This window comes from Odontesthes bonariensis, chromosome 10 (assembly GCF_027942865.1).
Source record: "Odontesthes bonariensis isolate fOdoBon6 chromosome 10, fOdoBon6.hap1, whole genome shotgun sequence".
Lineage (NCBI taxonomy): Eukaryota > Metazoa > Chordata > Actinopteri > Atheriniformes > Atherinopsidae > Odontesthes > Odontesthes bonariensis.
The window spans coordinates 25,209,240-25,228,931 of record NC_134515.1 but is presented as its reverse complement, the minus strand read 5'-3'; the positions used below and the strand labels follow the sequence as shown (position 1 = coordinate 25,228,931).

The 19,692-nt window shown below is 40.7% G+C and overlaps 1 protein-coding gene across 1 annotated transcript; it reads right to left on the bottom strand.

Annotated features, from left to right (window-relative positions):
* Positions 1-1,841: 1,841 nt before the first annotated feature.
* LOC142390328 (dysbindin-like) lies at positions 1,842-19,692 on the bottom strand. The gene is made up of 4 exons (XM_075475730.1): positions 19,464-19,692; positions 5,661-5,810; positions 5,398-5,547; positions 1,842-2,976 (listed from the first exon to the last, which is right to left on the bottom strand). Exons 1-4 carry the CDS (start codon positions 19,504-19,506, stop codon positions 2,675-2,677), a joined length of 645 nt encoding a protein of 214 aa, XP_075331845.1. The 5' UTR covers positions 19,507-19,692; the 3' UTR covers positions 1,842-2,674.

Below are 19,692 nucleotides of genomic sequence, written 5' to 3'. Positions count from 1 at the left end.
AAACTGGTCCATGCATTTGTTACTTCAAGATTGGACTTCTGTAATTCTTTATTATTGGGCTGTCCCACATATTCTCCGAAAAGCCTTCAGCTGATCCGAAATGCTGCAGCCAGAGTTCTGATGAGAACTAACAGGAGAGATAATATTTCTCCAGTTTTAGCTTCTCTTCATTGGCTCCCTGTTAAATTCAGAATAGAATTTAAGATTATTCTCCTCATATATAATGGACCCTGAGTCTGGAAATAAAGTTGAAAATATATAAAGCTCTTCATGACCGAGCTCCATCATATCTTCAAGATCTCATAATAAGATATTTTCCTAACAGAGCACTTCGCTCCCAAACTGAAGCTTTACTTGAGGTTCCCAGAGTTTCTAAAAGTAATGCCCCTCTCTTGTGGAATAAGCTGCCAGTAAATGTAAGGGAAGCAGACACCCTTTCCACTTTTAAGACCAGGCTTAAAACTTTCCTTTTTGATAAAGCTTATAGTTAGGGATGGCTCAGGTGATCCTGAAACATCCCATAGTTAAGCTGTTAAAGGCCTAGACTGCTGGGGGGCCTCATCTGTCACACCTTTCCTCACTTTACTCTTTTTCCCCCGTTTAATTTCTCAAATGATATTATGTACTGGGCACATTATTGTGGTCATTAACTCGTGTTTCCCTGTCTCAACAGGTATCTTTTAAATGGTGTTACAAATAGCCACTTAATATTTACTTTACAGTGTAAAACATGATCAAAATGAGGTACCTCCATGCCGAGATATCACCTGTTTGAACAATGTTTTTATATTTCATCTTAAACTGCCAAGAGCGCTTCTCCCCCGCGAGATTGCACCTAAATGAAATAAATGAATGGGCTACCATTCAAGCAGTTTCCCTGTAATATTATTGTGATTGCAAAGGACTACATTTAAACTTACACTTTTGCTGCTGCAACGGTGTTGCACTTATTTCTAAAAACGTATTGAAACTCGCCGTATGAGCGCATTAAGATTTCCAATTCGAGGTTGGTGAAGAACGTAGCCCCTCCTCTTCCCCGTTGCCAAGGTGACTCGTCGAATCGGGGCTCCATTGATGCTGGCTTTTTAAAGTTGTGGTGCACGCGCTAAACTCAAGGTGAACCTACTCAGAGTTGATTAACCTCACTCAAATCAGCGTTTGTGGAACCGAAAACTCAGGGTTTTCTATCTCAGAGTAGATCAACTCAGAGATCAGGAATAGACTCAGAGTTGGTTGAACCTGCTTTGTGAAACGGACCCCAGGTGTATGAAATGTGCAACACTGTACACATAAACTTGAGTTGATTTTATTGGTGAAATCTAGTCATATTATCAAGACTAAAGAGAATGATGTACCAAATGTCAGTTGTGTAACAACACAGGGGCCTCTATACTTATTCAAATGGGATATTTCAATGTTTTCTTTATTCATCATTCTAAATAGCTGCTTGAGGATTGATGAGAAAACATATTTAATCATTTCTCAAATCATATTTGGAATAGTGAAATGTGGAAAACCGGTAAGGGTTTGAAAACTTTCCATCTGCAATTATATTTTGGAAGTTAGAAACAAATTAATTGATTCAAGGGGTAAAACACCAATGCAGTAACCTCTCTTTTCTCAAAAACTCTGGAGAACTTAGCAACAGACTGACCTATGTGAAACCGTCTTTGGTCATAATGGGCTAAAGTACTGTAACTGCTTTAAAGTACTTTGGAAGTCAACAGTCAAAAGGTATAATTTTCAGTAGGAAATCATTTATTTTTCAATGTATATTTAAAATGTTCAATTCAATTCAGTTTTCTTTATATCGCGCCAAATCACAACAAATGTCATCTAAAAGCACTTCAACGTAAAAGGGGAAAAAGATTCACATCATTGTTGACAGTGTAAACAGGTTGTTTTGAAAAGAAACTTTAGGATCAACCTAGGCAACAGCTGTTACGATATACAGCCTCTTACTCACTCATAACTCCATACAATCAGGCGCACATACTTAACACTGCATGAACACACGAAGCTCTGTAAGCAGAGTCATCCTCTCTTTGTTGATCATGTTTGTGATAATAAATATCTGGCTCTACACTTTTGTTTCATTTGAAGGGCAGGAGCACATTGTATGAAGGTGTTGCCTGCATAGTTCAGAAGAAGGAACATATTAAGTAAATATTAACCCGAACATAATGGCATGCGTTGACAAAAACAGTTCCATTCATAATGCTGAATATAGTTTCCACATGCACGCAACAGGTACCTAAAAAAGCATTTTTGCAGTCACAAGACACCATGTTCCTCATTACTCTTTTGAAACAAGGTTACAGTGTTTGTGTTTGTTTGATGATCATGGCTTTGATTCTTACTCTTCAAATGGCAGTTATGTGTTTTCAAGAAAAAATGGGTTTGCCCTCGAGCTGTGGAATAGCAAGAACTCACTGAATTACTGCCAGAGCGAGCTTGTACAGACAAGTGGAATGACTCGTGACAATACCAAGTTACTATGCAAATGCGTATTCCACAGAACTCACAGGAAAAAAAAAAAAAAAAGATTGGCAATGTGTCTTAAAGAGAAAGCCGCAGTAGCCAGAGACACAGCAAATCACATCTGGGTTAACCATGCTGGGGTTTTCAGCCCATTAAAGACAAACCCATAACAACAAAAAAAATGCACAAAAAACTATTTTTTCTGTTGATGAACTGGAAGACATCTTTCCTCTTCATCTTCTTCCTCTGTTTCTTCAACCCTTCTTTGGGGAACAGAGGTCAGTAGCAGAGTGTCGGCATGCACCTCTTCATCATCCGACTGGATCACAGGTGTGTCGGCTCCACCCGCGCTGGTGTCACTGGAACCGGACGATGTTGAAGAAATGCGGGACTGTGAGCCACGGTAAACTTCGCTTTGCCGTTGCAGAGGTGCACGCTCCCTATAGACGACCTCTGCATTTTCATCCTCCTCATCCTCATCATCGTCCTCGCCCTCTGTAATTGGAAACTGTTAGAACATGTCCTATTTTGATGAGTGCAGTGCATTAAAAATGTTTTGCATCCATTCGAAAGCAAAAACCATTCCTTTGATGAGGTCATGCACAGTTAGCTTTTGCTTCTTGTAATGCCGAAAGGCGAAATTATCCCTGATATTGCAGAATTTTAAGATCAATTATCACAGTTATGCAGACGATACACAACTTTATGTGTCTCTCTCTGTCACCGGACGACTGCAGCCCAGCAGACGTACTGTGTCAGTGTCTGGAGGAAGTAAACACCTGGATGAGAGAGAATTTTCTACAATTAAATGAAGACAAAACTGAGACTGACTTTCAGCAGCCACATCAAAGCTGTCACCAAGGCAGCTTTTTACCATCTCAGAAACATCAACAGAATTAAAGGTTTCCTCTCCCAAAAAGACCAGGAGAAACTCATCCATGCATTCATCTCCAGTAGACTCCATTACTGTAATGCTCTTTTAACTGGACTTCCCTAAAAGAGCATTAAACATCTGCAGCTCATCCAGAACGCTGCTGCTAGAGTTTTAACCCGGACTAAGAGATCTGAACACATCACACCAGTTTTGAAATCTTTACACTGGCTTCCAGTCAGTCACAGAATAGATTGTAAAAGCCTGCTGATGGTTTACAAATCCCAGAATGGTTTAGGCCCAAAATACATCTGTGATATGTTCAGAGAATGTAAACCCAGCAGAGCTCTTAGATCCAAGGACTCAGGTCAGCTGGTTCAGTCCAGAGTCCAGACTAAACATGGAGAAGCAGCATTTAGCTGTTATGCTGCAAACAAGTGGAACAAACTGCCAGTGGAGATTAAACTTTCACCAAATGGAGACATTTTTAAATCCAGGTTAAAAACATTTCTTTTCTCATGTGTCTATGCATGAAATATCTTTTAACTTATCTAGACTGTTGCCTGATTCTAAATTCATTTAAATGATTTTATTTGTTTCTCTTTATATTATTTTATGTATTTTTAATGCTTCTTGCACTCCCTGCTGCAATACTTTTATTTTATGTAAAGGACTTTGAACTGTTTGTACACAAAATTTGCTATACAAATAAATTTGATTTGATTTGATTTGAATTCATCCTCCTTAGCTGTCCATGCACGCATAGATTTTTCGCCTTAAATGACTTGTATCTGTAGCTCTTCTTTAGTCCCTTCTCTTAATGAAAAGTTCCAGTTGTAGCTATATGGTGAGTTCATGGTGTTCTTTTGTTGATGTGCTGTGCTGCTTTGTGCCCGACATACCACGGTGGATTATGGACAAAAATTGCAAAACTTTTACAGTACGTTATGTGTCTTTTTGTAAAAATGTTTTTGTAATGAGAAGAAACCCCATACCTTTTAACCTTATATCTTTCCCCACTGCACATACATGAATAATACAGGGAAAATGTCGTCAAACTCGGTGAGCAAGTAGTAATTGCTTCAACACTGTCGCCAAATTCCTCATGGCGCCCGAATCAACGTTCTGTCTCTTGCTGCCACGTGTTGTGGCATACATCTCATTTGATAATCTCTCTCCTTAGTGTATGCAGTTAGTATATCCATTGCTATGAGTAATTTGTAGCTCTCTTCTGAAATACAGACCTTTCAACAAGGAGATACCATGATTTTAAGTTTTTACTGAATCACTGGTTTGCAGTTGAAGGCGAGAAGAATTTTCTCTTTTTAGGAAACAAAGTTTGTTATCTTATTCTCCTAAAAGTCAGAGGAATGCGTTGTGTTGCATGACGTGAACCCTGTGGTATGATGTTGTCTGCCATTAGCAGGAAAAAGCAGATGCTGAGGCTATACGATTGATAGAGAAACCGTGTTTTACTTTTTGTTTAGAAACCATTCAAATGGAACATGTCTGATGGTTTAAAGGACATTTTGCACCCAGTGTGTAATTCCCTGATTTATGAATCTCCCCATATTCATGTAAGGTATTCAAGATCTTTAAAAGAATGAGCACTTTCACTGGGCCACAGATAGAGGAGCCTGTTTAAGTCATGCATTTTCTTTATGAATCTTGATCAACCCCACAGGATGAGCTGAACTTCATACGCTGTCAGAGTCCTTTTAACTTGTGACCGGTTTTTACCTACCAGTAACTACAAACTGAATATGATTCACTGATTTTGAGCAATGCCATAGTCTCAATAAAAAAAAAAAGAGTGCACACACCAATGCAAGTAGGTGTTCATAAGTCGTTTTTTAAATTCGTTTTAACCCTCTTTGTTTGGACTGCATTTTTACAAGTGATGGGGAAAAAAGTCATGAGATGATTTATCTTGTTCCCAAAATCATACACAAAAAGGAATAACTGAAAAGAAAAGCCCAAATCTGCCATTTAAGTGTTTTAGACTTCATATAATTATGGAAGGTTTCTTGTCTTCAACAGTGCACCTGGTAGTGGAGATGCGAGCGCTCCCTCATCTGCTCCCGAGCCTGAGTTTAGGAACACGTCAAGGGCTTCCTGATCCGATATGTCCATCAGATCCATACTCTCCAGAGCATCCACATTCACCTCCATAGATGAGATACTACCCATGGGGGCTGCAGCAAACAGCATATGAAACATAAAGCTAGTAGAAAACATTTGATAACCACTTTGTATCTTATTCTTGAAAAAAACCCAGCTTAAGTACAGTTGAACAATGGTCACTCACGTTTCCTGCAGTCAATCTGCAAGTGTGCTGAGGGGAGGTAGTTGTCCACATCATGCTGGTAGACCTCTTCAAAAAAGCGCTGCCTCTCCTTTAGCTTCAGGTGTTGAGCAGCATCATTGTCGAGCAGCCTCTGGGAGTTGTCTGTTTCAGCTACGCATCAAGACAAAAAAAAACACCTAAAAGATTCACTTAATGTCTTCTTGAAAACAATTTTTTTTTTCTGTACCATGCATTCGGGGATTGATATCTTAGGGTGGAGATAGAATTATTCTATACCATCCTGAAATGCAGAACTTTCATTGTTAAGTGAAGCGAGGGGTAAAGTCCAGATTACAATACAAATAAACTTTGATTCATGTTGCACAAGGGTTGTGCCAGTCAACTAAGACACAATCAACGCGCAACAATGTTTAAAAGAAGCGTATGCTTTAACATTTAAATGATGATTAACAGATTAAATGAGGCTAGTTTGTGTTCAGTCAATCCCCACAGTTGGTTGGAAAGTATAACTCCAAACAGCAGATGTTTAAAATAACTCAGCTCAAACAGAAGAAGATAATCGGTATGTTCAAGCCAATGTTCTCAATGTTCAATGAAGACATTATTTTAGGAACCGGTTCAGACAGTGAGTTGACAGTTTAAATTTTAGTTTCTATGCCAGCAGCAGGGTACACCCTTGACAGGTTGGCGGACACATCAAGCAGATCACGTGGCCACACCGAGACAAACAACCATCTACATAATTAAACACAACACCAATTAAACTGGCATGTTTTTGACAGCAGGAAGAAGCCAGGATAGTTGCAGAGAGGCGACGATTCTAACCACCAGCAGAAACGACAACACAAAACGATAATCAAATTAACTGTCAACTGACTAATATCGAGGTGTAAATACCAATTAGTTTAAAACACAGACATTAAGCAATAACATTAAATTAATTTATCTTAGTAGGTAAGCTAGGACAAAGCTGTGTCTCTAACAAATTCTCATGCATCTTTAGTCATGCGAAAAAGAAAGAATAAAGCCTCTATTAATCCAAAGGTTTTATACATCAGGACACGTAATAAAATCCACTTGAAAGTCTTGAACTAAGGTAAATACAACCTCAGATGAACAACATCACATGAAATATTTCACTTTCATTATTCATGAAACCAAGATTAAGGCAATACTGAAGCAGTGTGTGAAAAACTACACTTTAGGATTCAATGGGCCTCATTCAAGAACATTTTTTTTCTAAATTTCTCTCACTTTTTTCGTAAAAAGGTCTCTTACAAACATGCCACATCAGATTCAACAAACGCTCTTAAAGGGGAAGGTGTGTTCTACTTGGCTTTTCACACCGGACAGTCCGCGGCCGCGGTAGTTCCGCTCCAGCCCTGTCTTCATTCCCCATTCATTTCAACGGGACACCGCCGGCCGCTGCCGTCCAAATTCCGCTCGAGTTCTATTTTCCAAAAGCAGCGCGGGACGGAGGCGTCTCCCGCGCCGCTACCGCCCGACTACCGCCGCGTCGGTGTGCAAGGACAGATCTGTTTCCATGTATTTTCGCCTCCGCCGGTGAAAATCGCTTCCGTTCCGCCACGCTTTGGCGCCCTGGTCTGAAATGGCCCTAACAGTTTGGTGAAAATCGGCGTCCTTCGGAAGATATTTCAATTACTCGAGATCCGCGTATATCCATATAACGGGAGAGAAGAGGGCATAGATAATATAGTCTATAAATAAGGAATTATCTGTCTTTATTTCACCAATACTTTAAGCCAAAAGAATGAATAGGTTGGCCACCCTCGCGTCGCTAACTGCTTGTTAGGTGTTTGAATGTTAACTCGGTTCTAAACGATGTTTTATTTTTGTAGCGTGGGTTTATGAATTTCCTCCTGCTCGTCGGCCTATATAGTCTCCCTCCTCTCCTCCTGCTGCTTTGGAACGTGAGTATAACACTTCAACTTCCCATCACGCCGTTAGAACTAGTACAATGGCCCAGTTACATCACATTATGCTCTGTATTTGTAGGCGCCTGGGTGTAGCTGCTGATTCCAAGTTCTCTCGGGATTGTTGCTGTTTTGTCCCACCCGGGCAATTGCTTCGACTTCACGCGACGCTGTGCCCCGTCATCACCCGTTATCACTCTGAAGCTGTTAAGCGGCCCATTGTGGGGCTAGTTCTAGCCTCAACCGCGCTGGTGGTGCTCGACTGTGGCCAAGGTCAAAGTGTGAATGTGTGTGTGTGAATGTTAACTATTAGTCTGTGCGAGTGAGTGTCCTGGTATATCGTGGTGAGAGCACGATTCATTTGTTTATTTTGTCTATTTCTTTGTGGGATGCTCTTTCCTTGTTTTGACATTTTCTTTTGATTGAGTTGAGTATTTCAATTTGTATTATTTTCCTTTTGTTTGTAACTTCCCTGTGGGTGTGTAGACCTCACACATCAGTGTCCCTGGCCTGCTGTTGTTACTTCTGTCCACCAGTGTGACTCTCGCCTATAGCAACTTCGCATGGCCTGTGGCGGTTGCATTTATTTTGCATTGATCCCGCAAATTGTCTCTTTGTTGATTTTGTTGGTCTTTATTTGTTGGTAAAGTGGCAGGCCCTTTATTCCCCTCATTTCCCCTTGTTCTTTTGTTAACAGGTGCAGGTAATCCGGGAGGGAGGTCCTCTTTCCCCCTGGTGGTGGTTCCGGTCACGTTGTGTGCAGTGAATTGCAGTGCAGTGTTACCTTTGTGTGAGTGTTCCAGCAGTGAGTGCCATAATTCACCTTCACTTACTGTGTGCATGAGCACGCATGTTTGTGTGTACTTACCCAAGGCCTGTACAGGGGGCTTAGTATAGCTTCCCCCCCTCCCGGGTGCACCTGCCCTGTGTCGAGAACCCTTTACTTGTCTACAGATTTGTGTGTGTGGGTGTGAGCGAGCGTGAGTGTGCGTGCAAGTGGTTGGGAAACATTTTAAGTGTCTGCTTTAATATTTATATGCGAAGATTGTTAATAAAAAGTAATTTTGTTACGGAATCCACGTTTCCTGTTTAATGCAGTAGAACTTGTGTGGGGGTCAAATATGAGGTTCTTGTACAGTCCCTGGTCTGTAGTTCCCAATATTCTCCCAGGGTGGCGTAGTCTGGTTCGAAGCAAGAAAAGCTTTGAAATTTGAAGTTTAAAACTTTTCCTGTCCTTACCACTCCGTTACATGCGCATGACCCATCACTACCATTGACTCGTTTATAGTATAGGCCATTAGAGTTTCTGTGCGACGAAGTTGATCATTTCTCAGTGTGAGAAATGGCATGTGTGGCGTGTGAGCGTGCAAACTTGTTGAAATGCGTGTGTTTCACGCTCATTGCGTGAGACTTGAGAGCCCAGCAGAACTAATACCAGTATGGCAATTGTAGATAGCCTTGGGCTCATACCAGTCACCTTTGAAAAAAATTAACCACAGAAGCCTAATTACACTCCTACATATTTTTCATTTTTCATTAAGTTGCTCATGTCAAAGGGTGTGTGCTGAGTATTTAGGCCTACTACTCCAACAAACACTTTAATCGGCAGGTATTGGTCTTTTACAAAGAGTAGGAAAACTATAGTAACTAATAAAAGATTCAAATAAATGAAGATATGACCTGCTGATGATCCTGACGGTTCTCTTCCACCTCCAGCTCGTCTACAACTTCTGCACACGTGCTTGCAGCTGAAAGCTATTCCAGACCTCACCAGGCAACAAGAAATTCTGTTTTCTGATTGGCTGAGAAATTCTATTTTGTGATTTGCCGATGGGTTGCTAAATCAAGACAGCTATACCAGAGCTATAGTTCTGAGCTGTACTAGCGCACAGTAACCTGCCATTGACTTGTTTATAGTATAGGCCATTAGAATTTCTGTGCGACAAAGTTGATCATTTCTCAGCGTTAGAAATGGCATGTGTGGCGTGTGAACTTGTTGAAATGCGTGTGTTTCACGCTCATTGCGTGTGACTTGAGAGCCCTGTGATTAACAGATTAAATGAGGCTAGTTTGTGTTCAGTCAATCCCCACAGTTGGTTGGAAAGTATAACTCCAAACAGCAGATGTTTAAAATAACTCAGCTGAAACAGAAGAAGATAATCAGTATCTTATGTTCAAGCCAATGTTCAAAGACATTATTTTAGGAACAGTTCAGACAGTGAGTTGACAGTTTAAATTTTAGTTTCTATGCCAGCAGCAGGGTACACCCTTGACGGGTTGGCGGACACATCAAGCAGATCACGTGGCCACACTGAGACAAACAACCATCTACATAATTAAACACAACACCAATTAAACTGGCATGTTTTTGACAGCAGGAAGAAGCCAGGATAGTTGCAGAGAGGCGACGATTCTAACCACCAGCAGAAACGACAACACAAAACGATAATCAAATTAACTGTCAACTGACTAATATCGAGGTGTAAATACCAATTAGTTTAAAACACAGACATTAAGCAATAACATTAAATTAATTTATCTTAGTAGGTAAGCTAGGACAAAGCTGTGTCTCTAACAAATTCTCATGCATCTTTAGTCATGCGAAAAAGAAAGAATAAAGCCTCTATTAATCCAAAGGTTTTATACATCAGGACACGTAATAAAATCAACTTGAAAGTCTTGAACTGAGGTAAATACAACCTCAGATGAACAACATCACATGAAATATTTCACTTTCAATATTCATGAAACCAAGATTAAGGCAATACGGAAGCAGTGTGTGAAAAACTACACTTTAGGATTCAATGGGCCTCATTCAAGAACATTTTTTTTTCTAAATTTCTCTCACTTTTTTCGTAAAAAGGTCTCTTACAAACATGCCACATCAGATTCAACAAACGCTCTTAAAGGGGAAGTTCGTTTTTTTTAAACCTGGACCTTATTTCTGGCATAAAATACGTTCATCTACTCACCGATAACAGTTTGGTGAAAATCGGCGTCCTTCGGAAGCTATTTAAATTACTCGAGATCCGCGTATATCCATATAACGGGAGAGAACAGGGCATAGATAATACAGTCTATAAATAAGGAATTATCTGTCTTTATTTCACCAATACTTTAAGCCAAATGAATGAATGAACGCGTACTATTGCACTGTTAACTCATAGCTCCATGTTTGTCTATGGCTTGAGAGTCCCTCTTAATTTGTACTTGTTCGATAGCGGTATATGGGAATTTGATGTACCATGGGTGATAAACTGATGAGAGCTTTGATGACCAAGGGGAGATGTGGCTCTAGCAAGCTGCATATTTGCAGCAGCACAGTCCTTGGCGATCTAAATCGCGTTGTTAGCCATTCGTCTGTCTCCGCAAGGATATCTACACGTCTCGGAACACGCGCTCTCTTCCAAGAGCCTGATGCGCTAAGTCTTTCAAAAGTAGCAAGTCAGCCGCTGGTTACACTTCCCATTGACCTTGTTATATACAGAGTTAAATTAACCTTATCTCAACAACAGTTAACTTAACAGTAACCAATTACTGCATAATTTAAGTCAAACAAAATACAGTGGAAACCGCTTATAGTGGTCACGGATATAGTAATCAACCGCTTATATAGATCAAAAGGCTTGGGACGGAATCATTTCTAAATGCTGTTTAAATAATTCGTTTATAGTAATTAAGAAATCCGCTTATAATGTTCATTTTTGGCCATTTTATGAATGTAAACATGTGCAAAAATAATTTGAAAACTACGTGTAGCTATTTTATTTTTTACTTCCTTGATTCCTTTCTGGACGTCTGCTTCTGCCCTATGCTTCTGCCTCGCTAGCTAACGTAACGAGTTGACACCGGGCAGCAAGCGCGCGAATCATGGCTGGAAAAAGGAAGTCATGGAGGAGCATGTGTCCGAGGATGGGTGCTGGAGAGTATCGCAAGCCAAAGCTGTCATATCCACACGTCGAGAGCACACGCTATATCTTAAAGATCGCGTTCTGTTTTTTTATATCACGCGTGGTATAAGGACACCCGTAAAAAGCGCCCCTTTTCTATCGCATAGATGTTAAAAGCAGTGGCTTAAGACAAGAAGCTAAAAACTTGGGGAAGAAAAACACCCTATAGTCACGAGGTGAGCATCTAGAGGACGCGTGGTGTATTTCGGCACGCGTGCTCAAGCATTATACAGCGCGTCCCGTAAGGGGCGCTTTTTACGGGTGTCCTTATACCACGCGTGATATAAGAAAACAGAACGCGATCGTTAAGATATATAGCGCGTGCTCTCGACGTGTGGATATGGCAGCTTTGGCTTGCGATAGATTTCTCCTACTTGTCGAGAATTGCTACTTTGTGGTTTTGCGCATGCGCCGAGCCGATTTTCTAAGTTTCGTTTTCACGCCAAGTAGCACAAATCGACAGAACACCGGTACGGAGGAGCATAGACCCGAGCAGGGTTGCTGAAAGGCGGATTGAATTCAAACTTTATTTTTCAGACATGTAAGAAAAAAAAAATGCACCGGCGGCACAGCAGAGAATAAGTTACGTACTGTATTTGAGTTAGCCTACAGTATTTCTGCGCACTGCGCAGTAATGTAATTAAACTTGCATGATAATAAAATTCAGTAAATGCTGAAGCTATCCGTTTCATTTCATTTTTCTCATTGAAAAACGATACAAATGGCATTTAGATGATATTTTGCATAAAAAAATAAGTGAAATACCTGTACTGTAATACAAATTCGGTTTTAGTAATCAACCGCTTATAGTGTTCAAATTGGCTCTGGACCAACGTGATCACTATACGGTTTCCACTGTAATGTCAGCATAATTATGGGGTATAATGTATATATTTATTTATGATTGCTTGAAAGTAATTAAATATACAATCCATTAGTCAAGCAAACTTGATTCAAATAACAGCGGACTATTTTACGAAACTCCTACGACAGGTCTGGATCCCTCGTAAATTCTGTTCGTACCTGAAAGAAAACTTTCAAAAAAATTGGCGAATGCGCAAATTCTCTTAAAACGCTCGACTTAAGAACAAATCTGTTCGTACGAATGGTCGTTGTGTGAGGCCCAGTACATCTTAAAACCACCTCTAGAATCTATAATTTGATTTATTTGTTTTCTGTTTGACATTTTCAGACGGTAGACATTCATTTATACACAAATCTCTCAAGGTCCCACCAAAGGCTTTCAATCAGATCGAGGTCTGGACTTTGACTGAGTCACTTTTTTATTTTGTAGTCTGTTTTAAAAAAAAAAAAAAACATTTATCTGTTACATGACATAGTTTCAGTCAAGTTTTAGCTGTCAGAGAGACTGTCTCACATTTAATTCTCAAATACTTTGGTATACAGAGGAGTTTGGGGTCAACTCATTGACTACAAGTAGTACAGTTGTTTATTTTTTTCCAAACATGGTGCTGTGAATTATGACCACACATCTCCTCTTCTGTCTCATTTATCCAAAGGACATTTTTCCACAAAGTTTTGTCATTTCTGCCGTTGCAGCTTTTTAAACCTAAGCCACGCTTTCATGTTCTGTGCTGTGCTGTGACGTCTGGTGGCTGTTGTAAATGGTTTCCTTTTGTGAATAATCTTTGAATAGAATAACTTCAAACTTGTTAGGAAATGGCCTTATAACACCTGCCAGAGAGATGGGCAGTTGCTTCTCTAAGATCAGTGCTTCTCCTCCATGGCACTGTGTTAACACACACCTAAATGCTCCAGACCAGCAAACTGCCAAAAGTACTGCATTCATAAAGGTGCTCACACTTTTGGATTATTAATTAATCAAATGCGTTTGATTAATGGCACCTGACTGCTATTTGCTCTCTTCATTCCAGTAGAATCAATGAGAGAGGACTTTGTTCTCCACTCACTGCTTTTGCATTTTGCTTGGTTCTGATACATAATGACACAGTGAAATATGTCACCTTGTTGCTGTTCATCTGAGGTGATATTTACCAAATTCATTTTACCTTCTGCTCCAATATTCCCGCAATTCTTGGCCTTCATGTAGCTTTTCTTCAGACAAACGGATGCAATATTGATTTTAGTCTGACCTCTAGTGTTCATAATCAGACTCGCGCTCAGGTCATCAAAAATCAGTGTAAAGTCGAACTGACATTTCAGTGTAGGTTTTACACTACTGTTGTTATGTCATCAAGATTTTTCCATATTTGTTTCAGTGTTTGAAATTGCAAATATAAAATGGAAAAAAAGAGCATCTCTGCTTACAGTATATGTACCTCACGCATTGACTTTTGCCAAGCCGACAGGCTGTGGTTGTGTAATTGTAGCACATCCTCTTCAGCACACAGTGACTCTCTCCCCAGGGCTCCTCGCACTGACACTTTGACTCATGTCACCCGTGTTTTTCGGTGGTGTGCGTATGTGCACGTGTGTTTTAATCTCCATGTTCACTGAATGACTGAATGTGTTTATGTAGTCATAGGTTTAAGTGTATGCCTATTTTGTCATCTGTAACAAGCAACCATGAGTAACCTTTTTACATGATGCCAGAAGAAGATGGATCTAGCATGTACAGCAAAACATTTACTTTCTTACATTTCATATTGGTAGTTTTCCGCACCGTTGTTCCTGAGTTTGAAAACATACAGTGCGGCACATTTGTGTCACTCAGCCTCCCTCTTCAGATGGCCCCATCTCTGGAGAAACAACTTGTCAGTCTGTCAGTCACTCTTCCACTCCCCTCAGGGTGTGTGTGTCCACTGTCACCAACTAACAACAACCCTTTATTCTATCTTTCAAGCTGACAGTCTCTGATATTTCAGCAATTGATGGGAAAAGGAACACAGTTGTTTGCATACAGTATATGGTGTTGTTAAATATAAACCAGTTCCCAGACAAGACTGCAATCAGTGCAAATGTCACTAACATTCCTAGCTAAAGGAAATTAATATGCTAACATACTGGCGTTGTACTGAATTGCTGTGGTTGGTGTCAGTAGGTCGAATGGATCACTTTTTTTTGCAACCCCACTGAGTATTAGAAGTCTGGAGACAAACATCTAATCAGCTTGGACTTAGAGTATTTTCTGGCATAGCCTTTTTTTTTTTAACTCTCTACGTGACTCGATGAATATATTACATTTTAATTAGATAAATAAATCTTTCAAATTTGATATGGACTAAGGTAATAACCCCAACTGCTGTAACTATAATTTCCACCACCTGACAGCAGAGTGGCTGCCTCAAGATGAAATTTAAAATGGATCCATTGCTAAGCTGTCTGTTATTTGTGAACACAGCCTCATTCCTGGAATTAAATGCCTATTTTATGCTTGAAAAGTTATAGAAAATGAAAATCCAAAGTTCACAACTTCCAACTCTGCCCTTTTTTTTAACTTCCCTGTATTGAAAAAAAACATCACATACATCAAATACGATATTAAGCTAGTCAAAACTAAGTAATTAGTTGAAGGACATGCTCTTAAAGAAGTTTCCTCTGCTACATTACACCCTGTGAGTATCCAAGATCATTCAAGAGTTGTCATTGTGGCAGTGGCGAAATAAAGCTTGAGATAAATGACCAAAGGCTGTTACTGCAAAGAGGCTTGATGATGATTAAACTGCACAGCTTATATAAACCTCAGTTTTGCCTGTTGGCCTTATAAAGGTTTCTCTCTCTGTATGACTCTTTCTTGCCATCTTTGTCATTGTCTATTTATCTGAAAATCATATTGCATTACTCAAGCTGAGATGACCACTGGACATGCCCAACCCATACACAAGCGCAGCTCCATGTCCTCGTCTGACTGCCTCTGCGTGGGCGAAAGACATGTATGTAGAAGACTGACTCATCTAGATAACCTCTGAGTTTCTTGCTTCCCTGTAGTGGAAGACTTGTAGGAGGCCTCCATGCTAATGGGCTAAGCTTACAATACTACCAGGCTCAGTAAAGCTTAATTTATACCTCTTTTAATTGCGCTTGCGTTAATGGCTCGAGACGTTTATGCTTCATTTTGCTTTGTCGGCGCTTGCGTGTGCTGCGTGGCGATTCACCGCCAGGACAGTAGGTGGAGCAGCGGGTTTTTTCAATGACGACCTTAGAGAAGCCTACTACGATGAAAGGAAATTCACCGCCAGGACAGACAGGACTTGCTCTTCGGCAAGTCTCTCTTCGAGTGGATTCATGCTTCTTCTTCTTCTTCTTCTTCTTCTTCGCTTTCTACCTTGGCGTTTGAAAACAGCGGTCTTTTATTAGGGGATGAAACCGGAAGATGAACACGCCGCCGGATGTGATGTAGATAGTGGCTTGCGCCACTGTGCTTGCGCTCGCATCTTGCGTCGTAGAAAGCGAAGAAGAAGAAGCATGAATCCACTCGAAGAGAGACTTGCCGAAGAGCAAGTCCTGTCTGTCCTGGCGGTGAATTTCCTTTCATCGTAGTAGGCTTCTCTAAGGTCGTCATTGAAAAAACTCACTGCTCCACCTACTGTCCTGGCGGTGAATCGCCACGCAGCACACGCAACCGCCGACAAAGCAAAATGAAGCATAAACGTCTCGAGCCATTAACACAAGCGCAAGCGCAAGGGCAGTTAAAGAGGTATAAATTAAGCTTTAGAAAATTGAGGTGACACACGCAAGCACGCAAGGGGGGGCTTGCAACCGCGCAAGGGCTTGTGTTGCGTCTTGCGTCGTGCGTTGCGTCTTGCGTCACCGACCATAAACCGACTCCAGATGCCATTCTTTGACTCCACAGAGGAATCCCTGGCTTTTGTCAGGGATTATGAACTGCCAACAGTCCTCGCTTCTGCCTCGTTTTTTTCCACTTTGATTTCAGCACCCACTGATGTTCAAGACAATGATGTGAAAGGGTCACTGAGCACAAAGTGTGATGAAATAATCCTGATGTTAAGCCAGTCACCTTGTTCGGTTCATATGGGCTGCTGCTTTACCCTTTATCCAGGACACAGGACACAGGTCACGTGGAAAAGATTTGCTGTCGGTCTGTCAGAGAATGGAACATCAGCTGTGGCAAGACTTTTTTTTATGGAAGAGTCAACCTCAGAATACAAAAGGAATGTAATGAAAAGGATGAAGAGTAAGATAAAACCAAGAGACAGTATGAAAATACTTAAGTGACAGGCTTTGAATGAACAGTTTCTGCACTGATTTACCAAATGTATTGAATTTCAAGACTTGCAAATATGGCATTGTTTTAACCACTGACAGGTAGTGCATTTACATGTATATAAATATCAAAGTAGGTGGGGGCTGGAGACATAATGTCTTGAGCTTTAAATTCTTTTTAGAGCTGCATTTATAAATCCTGTGAAACTTGTTATCAGGACTTATGCCCCTTATCCAGAAATCCTTACTCCATCTCAGCCCACACCGAACCATTATTACTTAAGTCTGACTCTTACATAATAATAGTACAATCCTTCAGTTGCACAACCTATAGCACCCTGGACTCCTGCTGTACTGTAGTGCGTGACAACTTTACTTTGTATGCTGTTTGAAGTTACAGGGAAGAAAAGAATTAGAAAAAGAAGGAAAACATTTCTCAAAGAAAGCAAAATGTGGTTATGCAACCTGAGTCTGCTACATATTGTTCCTGGTATAAAGTAACCGTAGTGTCAGTGATTTGAGGGAAAGGGCTTTACTGTTTCTGCTTGCCTCAGCTAAGCCTCACACTGTCAATTGCAACGGTTGCAGAGATGTCATGCATGTTTCTGCATATTTGTTAACTCTTTTTACTTGTTTCTCAGATCAGATCAGTGGAAGATACGAAAGGATCAAACCTTGGAAGGATATATCAGAAGAATGAAAAAAAAAAATCATGTGCTTCAGCTCTACTGTCACCTCTGGCCCTGAAAATCCCACCCCCACTAGTCTTCTTGAGTCAGATTCCTAGGCATGAAGAAGTGCCTCTGCACTTCTCCAGATAATCCACACCACTGCTACTGTTTATACTCCATTCAAGTTAAAAGAATCCCCACATCTGCTTCTACCTGTTTCTCTTTGGATACCTCATCTGCATCTTTTCTAGCAAGAATACATTCAACTGTGTGTCATTTAGAGGCGCAGTAATACTTCAGCCCTGGCCACAGCCCTGGAAGCAGGAAACAAATGTTCCTATTGAACCCGTAAGTCACATGGTGCAGCATTCAGTTCCCTTGTGGCAAGGAGAAAGAAATCCCATGATCATCTTTCTGCTTTCAGTGAACAGAGAGGTGGGGTGTTTATGTGTGTGTGAGACTGGTAGTAAGGCAGTTATGCTGCATGGCCAGTCTCATGTGACAGCCCATCTATCTCCTCCCCTCCTCTTCCACATCTCTGTATTCCCCCTGGGATCCTATGATGGTGTCACCCAACTCCAAGCAATACACAGACACATCATTTCAAGAAATCACCACTCTTATTTATCAAGCCAAACGCTCCTTTTTGCTCGCCTTGTAGCCACAGCAGTCCATCAAACATAAATCATTTATGAGTGAGATCACTGCACCACAATAGTCACCTCCCCTGCCATGCCTCCCCACTCCCCTCTCTGCCCACACGCATATCCATAAACCCACAGCCATGTAGCAGAAAGTAAATCAAGACTGGTCATTTATGCTGTCCCGCCTCTTTTCTACAGCAACCAGCACCATCATCGTACTGGTCTACGTCATACTGCAGGAAGCAAGACTCAAAAGCTAGAGAAAGGAATACTTTACATAAACATATCTAAATGTTGTGATAATGTTAACTCTCCGTGTTGAAGTCTACATGCTCCTTATTAGTATTTTCTCCTCTTCAGGATGCTCTGTTCGCAGTGTAGACCACCTGCCCTGTCAGTTTCTGATCAGATTTTGTATTCCCAGGCTGCTCCTATTCCCAAAGCCATTAAAGCACTTCACTCAGGGCTAAATGCTAAGACGGCCTACAGCCATGCCCACTTCTCCATTTTTAGGTAATCAAAACAGGGCTTTTAGTTCTCTCATATGCTCTGCTTGCAGTCTGTATACATTAAGGCTCCTCTGCAGCCCTACACAAAAACATTTCATTAAAGCAGAAAGTGCCGGTTGGAAATAACATATTGTTTCTTGACAGTTAAACAGGGAAAAACAGCTCCCGTGAGGTATTTTGTTCATTTAGAAAGCAAGACAATTTTCCTGTAGGAAGCAGATCAAAGTACTTTTACTGGGTCTTAATGGAGACTTTTTCCCTTTAATTTGTTCTGACTCAAGGAAGTAGTCGTTATCCCTTCACGGTGATTAAACCTCATCTGGATCAACACTGTTACACCACAATCAAGGATGTCAGGCTGATTTAGCTTAACAGAGATGACCCACGGCTATTAGTATTACTTTGGAAAACAAGACTTTTGAATATGTTTCTAATGAGGACCAGAAGTAAAAGACTAAGCAAGCAAATGGATAACCTGCACAGAAATACATTTTTAAATGAATTAGAAATTATTGAACTAATTCATTGGGTTAAGGCTTCAACAACAGAGCCTGGAGAAAACATAATGGCACAACAGCCATTCTGAACTTATTATGTGAGATGTCTTGAACATTTACAGTCAACAATTACGGTCAGTATTAATCAACAATCCTTTAAGAGCTTACAGATACTAGACTAACTATCGTGTTGTCCCAATAGAGGGGAATTAGTGACCTCTGCATAGTTTGATATGAAGACCTCCACTGCAAAGGATGTGATGATTTGTGCTCTGGAGATTAAATGCAAAAAACTACGGCCAATGCAGTGTGGACACTACAGAACATAAAATGTGAAAGTATAGCAAAAAACCAAAGACATTCCCCATACAGGACATAAAGTCATGCACTACAGGTCAGCTCTGTGCCACTTCAGCTACATGTCTGATAACTTACACTCCGTTGGTTACTTACATGCCTGACGCTTGTTGTGGTTTGTTGACCCAGTAGACGACATGATCCAGTGACGTAGGATTGGTTGAACAGTGTTTACCTTTGACTGTGTGTGGATTTTTCTTGTCCCCTCCTGTCAAGGGTCCTGGACAGGATGCTGGTATGGGTAGTGGATGGTCAACTAGTCATTGCATCTCTTGACTTTTGTGCCAGGACTATCAATGATAGTACACTCACATCCCCCTTTATC

Excerpts from the sequence above, each read along its gene's own strand:
- LOC142390328 (XM_075475730.1), bottom strand. The coding sequence starts at position 19,506 with ATGTCGTCTACTGGGTCAACAAACCACAACAAGCGTCAGGCAT. Across the intron at positions 5,811-19,463 it reads CCACAACAAGCGTCAGGCAT|CTGAAACAGACAACTCCCAG; the intron begins GTAAGTAACCAA and ends CTTGATGCGTAG. Across the intron at positions 5,548-5,660 it reads GCAGATTGACTGCAGGAAAC|CCCCCATGGGTAGTATCTCA; the intron begins GTGAGTGACCAT and ends TGTTTGCTGCAG.